Source organism: Calliopsis andreniformis, chromosome 8, assembly GCF_051401765.1.
Source record: "Calliopsis andreniformis isolate RMS-2024a chromosome 8, iyCalAndr_principal, whole genome shotgun sequence".
Classification (NCBI taxonomy): Eukaryota; Metazoa; Arthropoda; class Insecta; order Hymenoptera; family Andrenidae; genus Calliopsis; species Calliopsis andreniformis.
The window spans coordinates 10,308,975-10,325,994 of record NC_135069.1 but is presented as its reverse complement, the minus strand read 5'-3'; the positions used below and the strand labels follow the sequence as shown (position 1 = coordinate 10,325,994).

The window sequence follows — 17,020 nt, the reverse complement described above, 5'->3', positions numbered from 1 at the left end:
TTTGTAAGATTTGTCTAACCCTTTTATAAGGATTTTTTTGCTTATTTATTTGAATAATATAATGATGATATAAGTTATAAGTAAATAAACTGAATATATGTTATAAAGGAAAAGAAAACGAAGCACGTGACATGCACGTGGTACATGAACATGGTTTTAACACACACAATAATAATAAGTACGCAGGCAAGAGAGGGCAGCAGCATAGCCTCATTCTTCCTCTTTTGTTTTTGAACATGCCTGCATGCACAATAAAATATGCGTTTGTATATCCAACAATTTTCACTATGCAGAGGATAAGAAAATAGTAGTGGAAATAGTGCACTTTTATAACACTTTTAGAAATGAGTTACGACGAAAGATTGAATTTCTTTAATTTATTTATTATCATAATCGTTATATCGCGTCTTTACAGAAAGAAAATTTGAGACGTCCAAATTTCCTCTCGTTCTGTTAACATATCGATATAGAAACGATTTGCAATGACTATTAATCACATTCCTCAGAGTGTTATCCCCCCAATCATTTTGCATTCGAGAAATTGAATTCGTAACGCACTAGAGAAAATGAAATCAAAGCTCCGTCGAATATTCCCACAAGAAAATATCCATAAATAATTCATAAAATTATTCTGACTCACTCAGGAAATGACTAACGCTTAGGAATGTCGTGTTTGACTGTCTAATAGGTTTACGTATCTAATTAAATTCTACATTGTCCAACTGAATTGTCGATTGAACTACAATTTAATGTGAACTTCGCCTCTCGAATCTTTACTTATGTTAGTCAGGCAGCAAAATAATAATTTTAACAAAACGTAGTATAATAATAAAAAAGGAATTAAATTTAAATGTGGCTTATAGTCTATGTGATATTATACCTGTTGCAAATTGTTCGTTCGAGTGGTAATCGATTAATCTTGTCTAATTTGAAACGAAGTATTAACGATCCATCGTCCCGCAAGAGAGCTACAAACGCAAACCTTTGGATGGAGCACCGATTATTCTTTTCACCACTCGCATCGATTGCATCAATTCCATCGATTTCCTGTCACCGCGAAGTAAATACTATTATCGACACATCATTGTCCTCGTTCACGGGTTTTATGTACAAACGTCAATACACTGGTTGTGCTGATTTTTCCAAACAAGTAACCTGATTCTGCCTCACAATCCTCGACAAAACCTTTAAAAATTCTCCGCGAAAGCGAGGTGTGGATGGAGAAGAATAAATTACGCGAATCACGTTTACCTATTTGATACCAAGTCCCAAGACCATTAATTAATCAATTATATACATAATTAAGAATGATGTTCAGAGATTATTTAATTTAACTTTATCGTCCGAAATGTTTATACTTTGCGTTTTCGATATGAAACTTTATGAAGTATGTTTTCGGTGACTTCGTCCAGTGACTTTTCTATAGAGTTCAATAACCTACCAATTAAAGTCAATGAGTTTCATGTGTAAATGAGATAGACTTGAAATTGTGAGCCATTAAAAGCACCTCAAAATCACTAAGACACTGTCCTAATCAGAATAACAAACGTTTTGCAATGGTTTGAATAGAAGGTATAAGATTTGTTTTACCCTCATTCGATGAATGCAGGGTCACTTTGACCCTAAATACAGTGCAAGATGTTAAATGTGTAATAAAATTATTTGTAAGAACCATATACAAAATACACTTATCTCGTGTCTCAGAAAATGAAAAAGAAATAAAATGTAGGTGGAATGTTTAAAATGTGTTTTTACATGAAAGTCTTCCCCAAAACTAGTTAACAATAGAAATTTTACTGAGTCAAAATGACCCTGCATTCCTCAACCGCGGCCATTGAAAATCATTCTTCCGAGGATTAAGTATAATATGAACATACCTAATCTTATATCGAGAAATAGAAGAAAATAATTGATTATGAGGAAGCACGTCGTTTTGAAAACTATACAACATCGAAATAAAAATATTTCTAGAAGAATATATCTATGGCAAAACATTGTAACGCCTTGATAAAGTATAAGATATCAAAAACAGGACAAATACTTCAAGGTTTTTACACCTTTAATTTTAATTTCACATTCTGACACCTTACTGTTTACACACAACAATATAAAAAATAGTCTGGTCTACAAAAATTCCTCAAAATACATCTCATTGTATTTACTACAACTAAGCAATTTAGTTATTATTCTTCTTAATTTAAATTTGAATTACTTTATTTTTATACTTTCTTCATGCAAATATATAATACCAATGTTGCATTACTTTCATTTTATTAAAATAAGTTATTATGAAAATGTCGACTTTTACTTTAAACAAACTTAAAAACAAATGTATATGAATTGGATTAACTGAAATAGACTTGGTTCTGCCTTGATTTTTAAATAAACGAACATGATGTTTCGATGATAGCAGATATTGAAAAATGACAACGTAAAAGGAGTACTAGTGCATAGCTAAATTACCAAAACTCACTTGTACTATAAAGGTGTTTGCATGATACAAAATGTCTCCCTCGGGGTATATTTGCAAGAACGTATTTAATTTAATTCCAACTTGAAAGTGTGACACGCTTATCTCACCCTTAGGAAACTGACGGCTATTAGAAGCGATACTATTCGCATAATTGACTTGCAAAGATGGAGAATATCGTGTTTCTTGATCTCTATCGAAGAGCTACTTCCTATCGCATGCGTTGAAGTAAGGACGAATCGAAAGGACTTACAAGATGATCTTCAGTGTGTATTCGATCGCTGTCTAAGGCGTTTCGTGTTTCGCGTAGGGGTTTGTGAAGAACTAGAATAAGCTACTTGCATTTCTAAATCATTCAGACCAGTAAATTACACCAAAACTTGCATAAGTTACTTGTTATACCTGCCTACTCCTTTGCAGAGCACTTTCTAAAATGCTTAAAAGGTATGAAATATTTGATCATTGCCTTTCATGTATTACGTTTTTGCAATTCCAAGCCTTCTGTATTTACTGCTTATTTTAATTAAATTTTGTGTGAATGTACAGTGCATATTTTGTTGACGAAATTGACTCTGAACAGTTGACAAGGACCTCATAAGTGTCTTCTACTGTAAGATGCATTTACAGTATTCAGTATTTTCTTGAGCTGTCTTTGCATTTTGTTTACACAGAACAGGCAACAGTTTTTGGTAACAGCTTCTGTATGCTTATTTATTTATATTTCAATAACAGTCGTGAACTTTTCTTGAGGGAACAAATCATAATTAAAGACGGTGTATCACGATAGCTTAAAAAGAGAGTTTTCCATGACTTCTATAATTCTACCTATTTCATTCATCAAACATAAAAGAAACGAAAAGATGTAATTTGACTGAGTTGAAATATCACAGGTACCTGAATGAAAGAACAAAAAGAATAATTACAAAATGTCGGTACTTTGAAGTTTGAACTTTCGATGTTTTTCATTTTCTCATGTTTTTGCGAAAGAATACAATGAAGGTGAAGAATTTAGAGTCAATCCCTCAAGTATATTTTAAAATATGAAAATCACAGGGAGACTTCCTGTGCGATACAATGCTTTTAATTTCCATTTTTTTCCTTAAAAAATGTATATATTTTACTCGAATTTAAATATCATGTATACAAATGTTGACATTATAAACTTTCGTAGTTCATAAAAAGCATGTAAAAAATAGATGTCCTCCTTAAAATTATTGCGCTTTTTTAATTATCGAATATAGCTTTATAAAAGAATAAAATATAACAAAATTTAGAATACAAATACTCCTCAATGTAGCAGTTTCTCAAATTATTCTTTCAAAGCGAAAAGAAATTTGTTCAGGTCACGTCAAATGTAAATTAAAAAATTTTTTCATTCCTGTAAATATCTATCAATTCGTGATAAGAAAGATGTAAGCACTTATTGTTACTTTAATTTAAATAGACATTCTAAGTAATCTATCAAACTATACAATAGTTTAACATTGCAATTTGTTTTAACATTACAAAAAATAATGTTTTATTGTTGTATTCACAATCCCATGATTCTGCTCGATTTTATATTTTATTCATCTTTTTTAAATTTCTGGAAAGGGTCTATTTTCTTGTACAAAAGTAAAATTTTATTTCAGATAACTCCATTTTTCTTTCAATAATGATTTGTAAAAGTAAAAGAATAATTTTGCCAGGTTATTGATCGAAACATGACATGATTTTACTAATTAGTTTTAATCCTTTTGAAGAAATAATGGGAACCTCCTTATAAAAGATCTTCGTAGTCGAAGTAGATAAATGAAACAGATAATATATTTTGCAAGTGAACATGAACTGCGAAAAATAGAATTTTTTGAAAAACATGAAAAATTATAAATGAATTTAAATCCTCTGTTAGTAGAACAATTTTATAAACAATATCGGTCATGCATAACGACACGAATACACCGTCTTTAAAAGCATTTCATATTTTACCGATTCATTGAACTGAATGCATGATTTCAATGATTTGTGTGTAACGGTAAATATGGAAAGTAAAAACGTATTTTCTATTTTTATCCAGAAGCATGAAACCAGGATTTTTTGTAATAATAACATTTTTTACGGTAACAAGTACTTGCATCTTACCTTCGTCATTAACGTTGCAATTAATTCTGGAATTTGCTAAGTGGAGATCTTGGGAACAAATAGTACTGTTTGAAAATTTAAATTCGTTAGGTAAGTCAAGCTCAATTTTCTATATTTAACAAAAATATATTTACCTATATGAGACAAGTTACTATAACTTGACGTCCAAGGAATTTCATCAGTCTTATTTCACAAATAGAAGAAAATTGTTTTATTCAGTAGGATATAATAAATCAATTAAATTTTCGAAAGTGCAAGAAAGTCAAAGACAAGAATTAAATAACCGTAACTACTCCAACATAATATTCATATTGTAATTATGCAATTTGGTGAATTAAGACCAGTACAGACTTCCCGTAAAGGAAAAACAATGTAAGTCAGGTTTCATCGATTGTCTTTTGTATGGATAATGAACGTTTCTTCGGCAAAATAATATACTTTTTTATAAAAAGTGTATTTGGTTACAATATTTATTAACGCTATTCAAAAAATAAGTAATTTATATTGCTCATTTGCTACAATGATGCAATGACTAAAAAATCTTAATATGCCTGAAAATCAATAATAACTCAGAAACGACAATATTTGAAATGATATCAGTATATTGCAACAAAATGAACGATATATATTTAAATGGATTAATTATTCAAAACTATGGGATTGATCGAACGTATCACTATTAGTGATATTACTATTATATATAATTTATAACATCATTAATTTCGCTGTTAGTGACATGTTTGATTAATCTCGTATCACTATCACTCCTGAAGAAGTTGCACAATCAAAACGCAGCATGAATAATCAATACTGACAGAAGTAATGAATACAATATTATGGTAATATAATTCAGCACACACAGCGAAATTGGAGAAAAGATCACTTTTCCTAGAATAATTTACATACACATGTACATTGAATACGTATGAACGTAAAATTATATCGAGAAAATTCATTTTCGCATTGTTTCGCTGTGACATTTTTCTCACTTAAAAAAAAGCAACTATAACTGTACAACTTGCTTTTTCATAATTTAATATTTAGCACACGGGTCAGTGCTATATGCAATATTTATTAAAACACGCCTTCTACGTACGTAGACAACGCTGGAAAAAAAATTGACGTACATTGTCTCGGAAATTTGTTCCCAATAAACCAATATACATATTCTTTAAGGTAACATATGGCATATTTCAGTCTCTTTCATCAGAGTATATAAAATAAAAATTTGGAGAGTTTGATTACGTCTTGAAAATCAAGTTTGGACCTTCAGTACACATGAAATTTCTTCAAATATTATATATTTACATAAATAGATTTACAACCAACGTTTGTGAAACACTTTCTTCCTTTTCTGAAACTGTATTTGTTTGAAAAAATGTCCTCATATTTTTCAATAGTTTTTTAATACACTTTTCCATTTTCTTTGACCATAGTGATAATATCAGTTTCTGATTAAATGATTAAATTTACAGATACCTTAGAGCCTTTAAGTTCAAAAGCTGTGACGACAAATTATAATTCGATTCCTCCTTTGACAACCTCAGTGATCATATGTCATGATGAGGAAACATTCAGTAAATGTGAGAATGTTAATCGTTCAAATACAAAATACAGACATATAGGAAATCTCTAGTTGTCTTGACTAATGAAATTGTGTAATTTCTTTGTGAATATTCAGATTTAAACCCATTTCAAGAGCATTACATTTAAGTTATTTAATTTTTGTCTTCGTATCAGTTATAAGACTATGCACGAAACTACGAAATAATTTAAAAAATTATACGTCTAACAGAAATGTTTATATTTTAACAGTATATCTATCAATGATTAATATACATGCACCCATTTCTAAAAAGCAATTAAAATAATAGGTCCTTCGAAAACTGCAAATCTTACGGAAGTAATGTTCAGTTTAAAAAAAGTTGAAAATTTATGTAGAAGTTCATTTCATTTCCTTTTGTAATTTTTAAAGGTCTCTATTTGCTAGACTAGGAACGTTTTTATTAAAAAGCTAATTACTAATTCCACTTCCATAAACGTAGAAATTTTAAATAGCGCAACATGAATGCTACTTCCGTTTCCCTTCGTTTATCAAATTGTATCATGATATTGATTGATTCGATTAAAACTCAAAGCATATAATATTTCGAACCAGCAGTTAAAAATAATATATTATGCATTGAAATTATAAATAGAATATTTTTTCCATCTTTATCTCGAGAGAATCCACGGGCATGGAAATCGCTTTTAGGATAAGACTTAATACACATAGTGTATTAAGAGTCTCATACCTTTCGTTAAAATAAACTTTTCTACTTGAGAAATTTCATTTGAAAGTTCTATTAGAAATATAGGCAATATTGTGCATAAATTCTCGTTATAACATTACGAATATATTTTTTGAGGAAGAGGTACTTGGAGCATGTAATAAAAGCATGAAAAATATAAATTTTCGGAACTTCGTGAATTCGTTAAGAATGCTAAACATACCACGAAATCATCAAAAGTATAAAACATCATCAAAAGTATACGTACATATGATTAACAAAGTGTCTACGTTCAACATTGTCTATATTTATAATAAAACTTTAAAATGAAATTTTTCGAGAACAATATTTTGATGAGTGGTGTTAGGATTTTATTACACTATGTGTATACTATAAATTATACCCAGTTTTATTCTAAAAGCGATTTTCACGCCCGTGGGATCTCCTTGTCAGAATAAAAATGATTAATAATAAGAGCTATCTTTAATTCATTAGTATTTTTAACAATGATAAAAGTTAGGCTGCCACCTTAGTTTGATTTTTAATGTATTAAAAAATATATTGTGATACGGTAATTTATTGCCGCGATTAATTGGAAATAGATTAAGATCAATTTAGCCACATGATTTATATATCACGAATTGATAAATCATGATTTACAAATCCGTTTTAATTCCTAGCAGATGTGTCTTTATTACGATTTCAATCATTTACTATAAAATATATTTAATGCATATGTTTATTCACATTTACAAACTTATATGTCACGTATTTATTGCGCATTCGATTAATGTTTAAAATGATTTTATAGCGATTTCATTACATTATGTCTGTAACAACGTTTGACATCACATCATCTGACGAATGAAATTATAAAACAAATTACAAGTAACAGAAAGTAAATTCTTTATACACATTTGTTTAGATTGTGTGTTTGCCTATACCAGGCCTTTGATCGCGTGTTTTGCTGAAGAAGGAATCAGCGTGTCAATTCAATCAGCTATCAATCCAAATATACCAGAAGCCCTTGTGATTCAAAAACACCGAATTGGATCAATCGTACTACTAGATGGACTTAATCTTACGGCTCCTGATAACGTTCTTCATGTGGTGAGTAACATGTGTAAAAGAAATACGTAAACATCTGCAAAGGAATATTACGTACCGTGCTACTCTACATGATTATTTATGAAACATTATGGATATTAATACTAAATTTGATATGTATGTAATTTTATAAAATAACTACGTTATGGAATACTATTTAATCTCATATGAAAAACAAATGGTTCAACTTATACATACATTTTGACTAGTAAAACATATTTTGGACATCATTTTATAATGTTCGTATAAGATTCGTGCTGAATCTTAGTTTACGAATAATTAACTCTGAAATCACTTAAATTTGAATAAAGTTCTATTAGTTGAGCAATTTATTGGAATGAAAATCATTCGCTGTCTGAAATTATTCAAATAAATTCTTATTTGATTCAAATCTTCGACTGTAAAAAATAGATATGTGTTCACTCTACATTCATTAACCATTAATTACCTATCTGAATGAAATATTTTCCATTTCTGAGATATGTAGTGTTGGACTGGTTGTTATTACGTAGGCGCTATGGGGCAGTAGTTCTTTTTTATTTTGTAACAGCAATTGAAAAATTTAGCTCTATATGCGACTATATTTAGATCCATATTTCAGTTTATTTACTTTGCCCCGACTGCTCATGTCATTCTCTTATGATTAACGTTCGTTGTTCATGAACACACACACACAATAATTTGGAATAAACAAATTAATCAAGCGGAGATTGATGGGTAATGATCAAAGAAACTGGTTTTCCCTAATATAGATATTTATCTTTGGTTTATATTGTTAAGCATCAAGATTTTCAGACGTTACAAATAATGGAACGCAATTTTCTGTCGTACTTAGAAAAACAGGCAGTCTAATTTTACTAATTATTACTTAAATTTAAGTGTGAGGATGATAAAACATAGTCCCCACATTAGGTGGCTTGCAGATTATTGTTCAAAACTTTGTTAAAGATAAAGGTTTCCATAGAAACTGAAGCAGCAAACACTTTTTCAGGCATTTTATTTTGTTCATTGTTCCTGTCATCTGATGCTCTATTGGGAACATAAACATATTTTTTAATATTTTTGCTGATTTGTAAATACATATACTAGTTTATAGTTTTAAAGCAATCAATTATTAATGAACTCATTTAATTTATTTTAATTATTATAGAAACTATTAATTTTAATTAATGTAGAAAAGAGTGCAATTGACAAAATGCAATATCAATAAGCTCACGTAAAAACTCGACTAACAATATATTCTACAAAAATAAATCACTGTAGCATTGTACTAATTTTATTTTGCCTCATAGATATTTATTTAAGCCAAACGATTATATTTTAGGCGTCCCAAAAGTTTCTTTTCAATTACTATGTGTCATGGTTGCTATTAACTACAAGAAACACGGATGCAACAATCGACACTGTGCTTCGACATTTGAATATTGGCATCGATAGTGACGTTATTGTCGCGACACCCTTGCTGTCATATGCAGAGATTCAGAAATTATCACGGTTGCACTGGAACAGGTACTTGCCCTTATCATATCATTTACTGTCTGCAATGATGACACAACACAAAATTTTATTGTTTTTGAATGATTGGTTTAGAAAGAATGATTCTTGATTTACTGACTGGCGATATTATTTGGGGTTCTATAAAATCATGATTTTTTAAGTATATCACTGTTGCAACAAATAGGCAATACGTATAGATAATATAAAACCAGCTTGAAGTATTTATATCGTATGTTGCATTGATCCAATTTGAATAAAAGTACGTAAAAATGTCAGAACCTTGAATCAATAACATATTACGTGTGTTGCAGAATACAAGAATTAAAAGTTGTAAAGTAGTTCTACGCTTGTGAAATAATCGATTATCATATCTATTCAATGTTGTAAACTTTACATTCGAATATAGATAGGTTATAAAGTAATAATAATTATGAATTTAAGTAAACGTGGAAATCATTTGCATTAAAATAAGGTGAAACTTGAGTTTGGAGAAAATGAACTCGTTTTGAATAGTGAAATCCATCTTTTGTTCGTTCAAATATGCATGACGCGTAAAAGAATTGAATGCTGACAATGTTACATTCATTAACAAAGTCCACAAAAGAAAGACATAAACCGCAATTAATATACGATACTAACCAGAAGAATCGAGAACATGCTGCAACTATAAGTAAATCTGTTGCTAAAAATTTCAAAATAACGCGCGATATAGTTTCCCAAAGTTTAAAGGCACTCGAAACTTCATTTTATCTCTCTCTACGATTTTCATATTTTTCAGGACCTGCTCGTGTTTACGACACTACAAAAATCGATTCGCGCTTCAAGAGCCTCCCATGAAGCGAATCGATGAAAATGCAACGATAAATTTAAACTACGCCATGCTGGAGAACAAAACAGGAGTCTTTTACTTTGTTCACGTGTACAAAATTCGATATTCCGACAACACTAGTCTGGTAACCAACTTTCTTGGTTTCTGGAACCCAGACTCTTGGTCGTTTCAGAATTCGGTGAGCGTCGAGCTAAGAAACGATTTCAAAGGATTCCCGATGATCTTTGGGGTGTTGAATGGAACAATCGATGGTCAGATGGACGTCACAGATCGCGTAGAGACGAACGATATTGCACCATTCCTTGACTTTGCAAGTTTCGTCACGAGCAGCGTGAATGCGAGGTAAATGCACGTCATTCAGCAAATCAGAATTAAACAACACTATTAATAGCTGTGAATACTTACAATGATCTATGAGTCAACTGTACATTTTTCATTCAAATTGAACACGATGCTACTACTGTTACTAACGGGTGGTTTTTTAGTTTTGCAAATAAATCAGAACCCACTGAACTTTTCTCAATAAATATATGTTAGAGAACCCAAGTTATTTCCGTCGAGGTTCTGGGGTAAGTGCCGTGGGGTTCGTCACAGTCCTCTTACCAAAAGGCATAGTCTTCCCCACCCCGTGGCCAGATCCTTTAGGAACAATATCCTTACTCTTTAGCAATATGGCGTCGGGCCGCTTGCCTTCTCCAAACACTCGCTCTTCTTCTAAATAGTCATACAACACCCGATAGCTGGGAGGCCCAACGTAGCCATCAGCCATCGGTCGACGACAGAACTGTTTAGTCTCATGCACCCTCGATCAGCCTTTCGTAAACTAAGACCCTGTCATAAATTCATCAAAGACCCGTCATCGTTCGGCTATTCGTCCCAAACTTTCTCTTAAAAATACGTTGACGCTAACATACAGGGTCATTCCACGCGAAATCGGACACGTTTCGGAGCAAGTTCTTGTAATTTGCTCAAATTTGAATATGTTGTAGTCTTTAACGATATTTAAACGTACCCCAAAGGATTTTTCAAAATTTTGAAAATTGTCGATTTTACAGCTGTTTGAAGTTAAGTGCTACCTTTTTTTTAAAAAAATTATAGCTATTGAATTAGTAAGCGGATGGAGATGAGCTTTAGGGTGCTTATAGAGAAAACATAATGATAAAAAAAAATTGTTACGGCCAATAAATCAGCCCCTCTTGCCATTCAATTTCATATAAAAACTTTTTTCATATCTTTAATAGGTTAGCAAATAATCGACTGTCCAGGATTTCGTGGGACATACTGTATACATCTACGTAATGAAATAATAAAATGCATTTGGGATACATACTGTTTGTTGCATGCTTTACGAAACAGGAAAACTTTTCAAGGGGGTACGGTAGTCACGTGACTTTTCGAGATTGGCAGATCGGTATTTGCTGTTACAGTTTTCGTTACAGGAATAGTATTACCTACAGAGACACGGTTGTCTAATGAAGGCGAGATGGAGTCACTCTATGATTCCAAATTGGAAACAGAAAATTTCCCCGTCCACTACATGTATTACTACACCAGCCACGTGTACGTGACCTCGGTATTTCGGGCAATTGCGAAAAATCGAGAGAGAGGACAGACGTGACCCTCACTCTCTCGCTCTTGAAATGTTGAGATTTAACTGTTCAAGTTGCTGGCAAGCGACGCGAGCCAAGCATGATCTTTTCATTTGCCCAAACATGTTTTTTCGATTGTAAAAGGAGGCAGCGGCGGATCCAGTCTTCAAGAGGCCCGAGACGTTCCAAATTTCTGGAGCCCCATCAAAATAAATAAATTATGCAGAATATGTATTGCTTTACTTTTATGCAAAATTAAGTAGACATAAAATTAAGAATATTTAGATCAAGCATTTGAAAAGACATCTGTTTCACATTTATCACGATAATAATGTAGCTATATAATTCACACTAGGTGTTGAAAGCTAAGAATAACTTCGTAAATTGGCGTAAAGTTCCACTCGATTTGCTTGAAATTTTTGGTAATGGCTGCTAATGCTATTCTGTTCGTTTACATGTACGGAATTTCTGGTTAAATGATGTATATTTTTATTGTTTGGGGGGTCCTGTCTTATGGGTCCCGAGGCAATCACCTTCTAGCGCCTGTGCGTAAATCCGCTACTGATGCGATCCCTAGAAATTTTTATGCAATTTTGAGGGATGAGTCTTGAGATCAAGCGATGATATTCTGGAGAATATCTCTATGTGTTTTTTTTATGAACAATTAAAACAAGTCCGTGCATATGTACTTAGGAAATAATAATAGTCTCAAGGAAGCCTGTTGAGTAGCTGCAGATGATGATTTCTTTCTAAATGACAGATCCTGTGTTCGATATCCAGTATGGAAAGAACTTTTCTGTTTTCTCTTATATATTTAAATTGTATGTAATATTACTTCACAAATACTGAAATTTTGGTGTACAAATTTTCATTCGTGAATACATATCTAATAAATGTTTGAACTTTTCTTTACAATAAGTATATATTGCGTATATACATATGTATACATGTACATATGCATGTATTTAAAGAGAATTAAAATAACGTATCTGACGTTGTGGTCAGTTGCTGCGTCCAACGTACGAAACATATAAGAAACCAAATGCAGTAAATCACATGTGCACGGAAATATCATGCGTGTTTCGACGCTGCTACATCTAAGCCCTAGTCAGTAGAAATTCCTCGATAAAATACACAGGAAAAAGGAAATGTACGTACCTGTATTAGATATGTATTTGTAAACGAAAATTTGTATTTGAAAAGTACAATATTTTTAAAATACTGTTACATGCAATTTAAATCTTTTGAAAAAGTAGTTCTTTCCATACTGGATATTGAACCTGAACCGTGTTAGTTATAATAAAATTATGATCCTTAGCTACCCAACTATTTGTTTTGAGGATACTACTAACTTTTGAACATATACGATGTGGCAGGATAATTCTACAGGCATGTAAAAATAAACAGAAAACAAAGAATAACAAAACGATTTTTTCTTGAATCTTGAATTTCTCAAATCTTTAACTTGATTAAAATAAATCTTTCAAATATCTTTAATTATTAGACTGCAGATCTTTATGCATTTATGGAAATTTTCAATATGCAAAGAACTACAGAATCCATGGATTATACAGTTCTTTAATTGGATACCATTTTTCTGATTGTGTTTATTAAAATAGGAATTCACATAAACATCCGCAGTTTATGGATCACATGTCTCACACAAGAGATTGTGTTCATTATATAATGGAATAGAAACTAAAATTGTACCTAGCTGACATAGTGTCATACAGTATCGATACGTCACAAACCCTGAATCTACCTAAAATGCTGGTAAAATATAGAAACGACATTTTATAAAATATGTAAAGTTGCTCGCCGTTTAGTTCCAGAGCCTAGCATGTTAGCTCTGCGCCAACTGAACAGAAACTTCGACAAAAAATGGGAAGAAAATAATGGAAATGATGATTCTACACGATGAAATAAAATAAATATTAAGAATGACGAAATTGCAATCAGAGTTTTGTTTTATATTTTTTAACGTTTAATTTCAAACGGAAAGCTGATATGTTCAGCAGTCTGTTTATCATGGATCTTTTCTATCTTTTCTGTCTATCGTATTTATATTCTTTATTTATACAGTACTTTTTTCCCTATACTTTTGCAGTATAGAGTTGGTGCCGCATGAAAAACTTGGCACTTTGAACAATAAAGTGTGGAATAACCTTCTTGGAGATGTTGTTGCGGGCACTGTCGACACAGGTCTCGGATACATAACTGTGAATGAAGAACGTCAAGCCGAAATGGCGTTCAGTTTCCCTTTGATTCGCTACATGTAAGGGCATTGCATTTTTCAAATCGAAACGTTTAACCCTTTAAATGCTAAACAACAATATATCCTCATTAACTACACTCGTACTTTTTTCACTAAACAACTTTTTACACTAAAAGTGTTAAGAACTACAATGATGAAAGAAAAGTTCTGCCATCGAAATCCCAATATTTTTTACGAAGGATGTTTAGATAATTTTACAAACAAAAAGTACCCACAGATCCTGAATGACATGTGTAAATTGTGACCTCGACCCTCTGGACATTAGTGTATCGATAAAATAGTTACGAACAATATTGTAATTTATACGCATTTTCATATAGGAGGAACATTTATTACCGTCCACTAGAAAGTGGTACTATGAGAGACATATTTCGGCAGCCGTTTGACAATTACCTTTTGGGGTGTGTTGCTTTCACATGTTTTGCAATACTGATTGCAATGGGATTGATAATTTACGTGGCAAAAACTATTTTACATTATGAAGAGGAAAATCACGTTGGCATAAGCGAAGCTGCCATTTGGTGTATCAGCATAATGTGTATGCAAGGTACTGTAGCTCTTTCGTTAAAAACAAATATTGATTGCTTTCATTCAAACTTTATTCTGTTACATGTATAACTTAAATGTATGGTCCAATTCAAGAAGGGTCAATATGAATATTTATTTTGAATTAGAGAGCTCAATTTATCCAATTTTTAACTTTTTTACGTTATTGTAATAACGACCCATTTATTTGAGTCTGACAAACTAATTTTTAAGAATTGTCCAATTAGATAAAGTAAAAAATGTACGGTAGACTGTTGTGAAATCAAAGTGTTTATTTTGATATCACTCTTCTTAGACTCCCTTACGAAAATATAAATATAAAATTGTAAAATTTTATGGTACTAATACAGGTTCCCCATGGACACCGCGTAATCCTTCAGGAAAAACAGTTTTACTGTTCAGCCTCATGTTTGCATTAGTAATGTACAACGCTTACGCTGGTTTCATTACCTCCATACTATCCGTGCAAGCGAGTGGTATCAAATCACTTAGTGACCTCTTGTTACACAATTTCAAGTTGGGATACAGTGTAACTGATGACGAATATATTCGGGTAAGTCCACTCAAATAAAGAGAAAATATTCAATCATCGTTATTTGTTGTAGAGTCTGAGATTTTCTTGAAAATATCTTTTTATAATCACAATGTTTATTCTTCTCTCATTGTCATCAAACCTGACTTTGGTTAGACAAATATGTCACAAGCTTTTTCTTTGCGTCGACTTCATCATTACAAATACAATGAATTTTTGTAAATGGAAGTATTTACTATTTATATATCTTATTTACTTAGAACGTAGGTTCTTCACGAACATTTGAGACTCAATGCTCGAGAATGATTGAACAATAAAAAATACGGATAAAATTAAGACTGTTCATAAATTAAAAACACAGTTCTGTATCTCCATTTGGATCTTGCAAAAAAAGGGACACCAACCGCTTCTTTTAGCTTTTCCGAAGAAAATGATACCAAATATCATATAAACCAAATTATTTCTAACAAATTTGGTATTCATAATTTTTTTAAAAATACTTCCCATTAATTATTATAATCGAAATGATATCCCATTTAATATGATAATCTTTAGGGATGTACATAGAATCGATTGATGTTAATTTTGTAAAGATTCTGTGACAAATTCAGAATTTGGTATTTTTTCTACTAAATGACTCACATGTTTTCCTTGTCTTTAAATCTCCCTACTCTCGATTAATATTGTCTTGAAAAGTTTAAAAACGAATCATATCACCTATGTCTCTCAAATTTTTATCAATTTTGAGATCGTTAGATACTCATTTGGTGAAAATTTACTATTTACTGTATTTACTATAATGTTAATCGTATTTCTGCATAGAAAAAAATTATTATCTTCATTTGCTTTTAACTTATTGTTAAATCTGTTATAAGTAGACTGCAGACATTTATACAGGATATTCCAGAACCAGTGGTACAAGCGGAAAAGTGATGATTCCACAAAAAAAATATGTAAGTCGAAAATATAGAATAAAATTTTTTGATATTATGCTTCAATTTCTAAAAAATTGACTACGAACTTTAACCAAGGACGAGAATACCGAAATAGTTTTAGGTATCTGAGGGGTAAACGGAGACAAGAAAACATTTGTAGTTTCAATGTGTTTCTAGCTTACACTTTAAACATCCAAAACTGTATTTCCGTACACTTCATAGTTCAAACTCAACTTTTTGAAAAACAAAACATTTTATTCTATATTTGCGACATATTTTCTTCATGTAGACTCATTGCCTTTCTACATTTTCAACCAGTTCTGGAACACCTTGCATAGATTCATACTTTGATTAACGCAAGCAGAAAAGCTGAACCTAAATAAAGAATTGTATAACGCTCCAAATATTATAATATTTCATATCTACATATATTTTTTAATACTATGTATGTTTTTTTTTTACACATTCAAGTTTTCCATAAATGCATAAAGATCCGCAGTTCAGTTATAAATAGTATGGAATTACACGGCACTAGCATGCCACACAGTGGGGCATTTGGTTCGGAAAGCCAAACAAAATTATTTTAAGATTTTACAAACAGAAGAAAACCTTTTCGAAACTGCAAAGTAAAACGTGTGCTGTAGAACCTCAACTTTGAAGGAAGCATAGTGCTTCTTCAAGCGTATTCCCCGTAGATTTAACTATTAAACTAAATAAAAATTGTATACTTTATGCAAAATTTTTAATGTCGACTTTCATCTGTCATGTGAATGCATACTTATACAGGGTGTAACAAAAATGTCGCAGTTCCTTAAAAGGGGTGATTCAGGGGGTGATTTGAAACAACTT

The 17,020-nt window shown here is 31.4% G+C and overlaps 1 protein-coding gene across 1 annotated transcript in view; it reads left to right on the top strand.

The window, feature by feature from the left end:
• The first annotated feature begins 4,530 nt into the window (after positions 1 to 4,530).
• Positions 4,531 to 17,020, top strand: part of LOC143182191 (glutamate receptor ionotropic, delta-2) — a 34,562-nt gene continuing 22,072 nt past the window's right edge. Inside the window, exons 1-7 of the mRNA XM_076383042.1 lie at positions 4,531 to 4,681; positions 7,787 to 7,971; positions 9,293 to 9,477; positions 10,244 to 10,636; positions 13,991 to 14,158; positions 14,479 to 14,705; positions 15,055 to 15,257. Of these exons, the coding sequence (XP_076239157.1) occupies positions 4,531 to 4,681; positions 7,787 to 7,971; positions 9,293 to 9,477; positions 10,244 to 10,636; positions 13,991 to 14,158; positions 14,479 to 14,705; positions 15,055 to 15,257 (1,512 nt within the window). The remainder of the gene's footprint in view (positions 4,682 to 7,786; positions 7,972 to 9,292; positions 9,478 to 10,243; positions 10,637 to 13,990; positions 14,159 to 14,478; positions 14,706 to 15,054; positions 15,258 to 17,020) is intronic.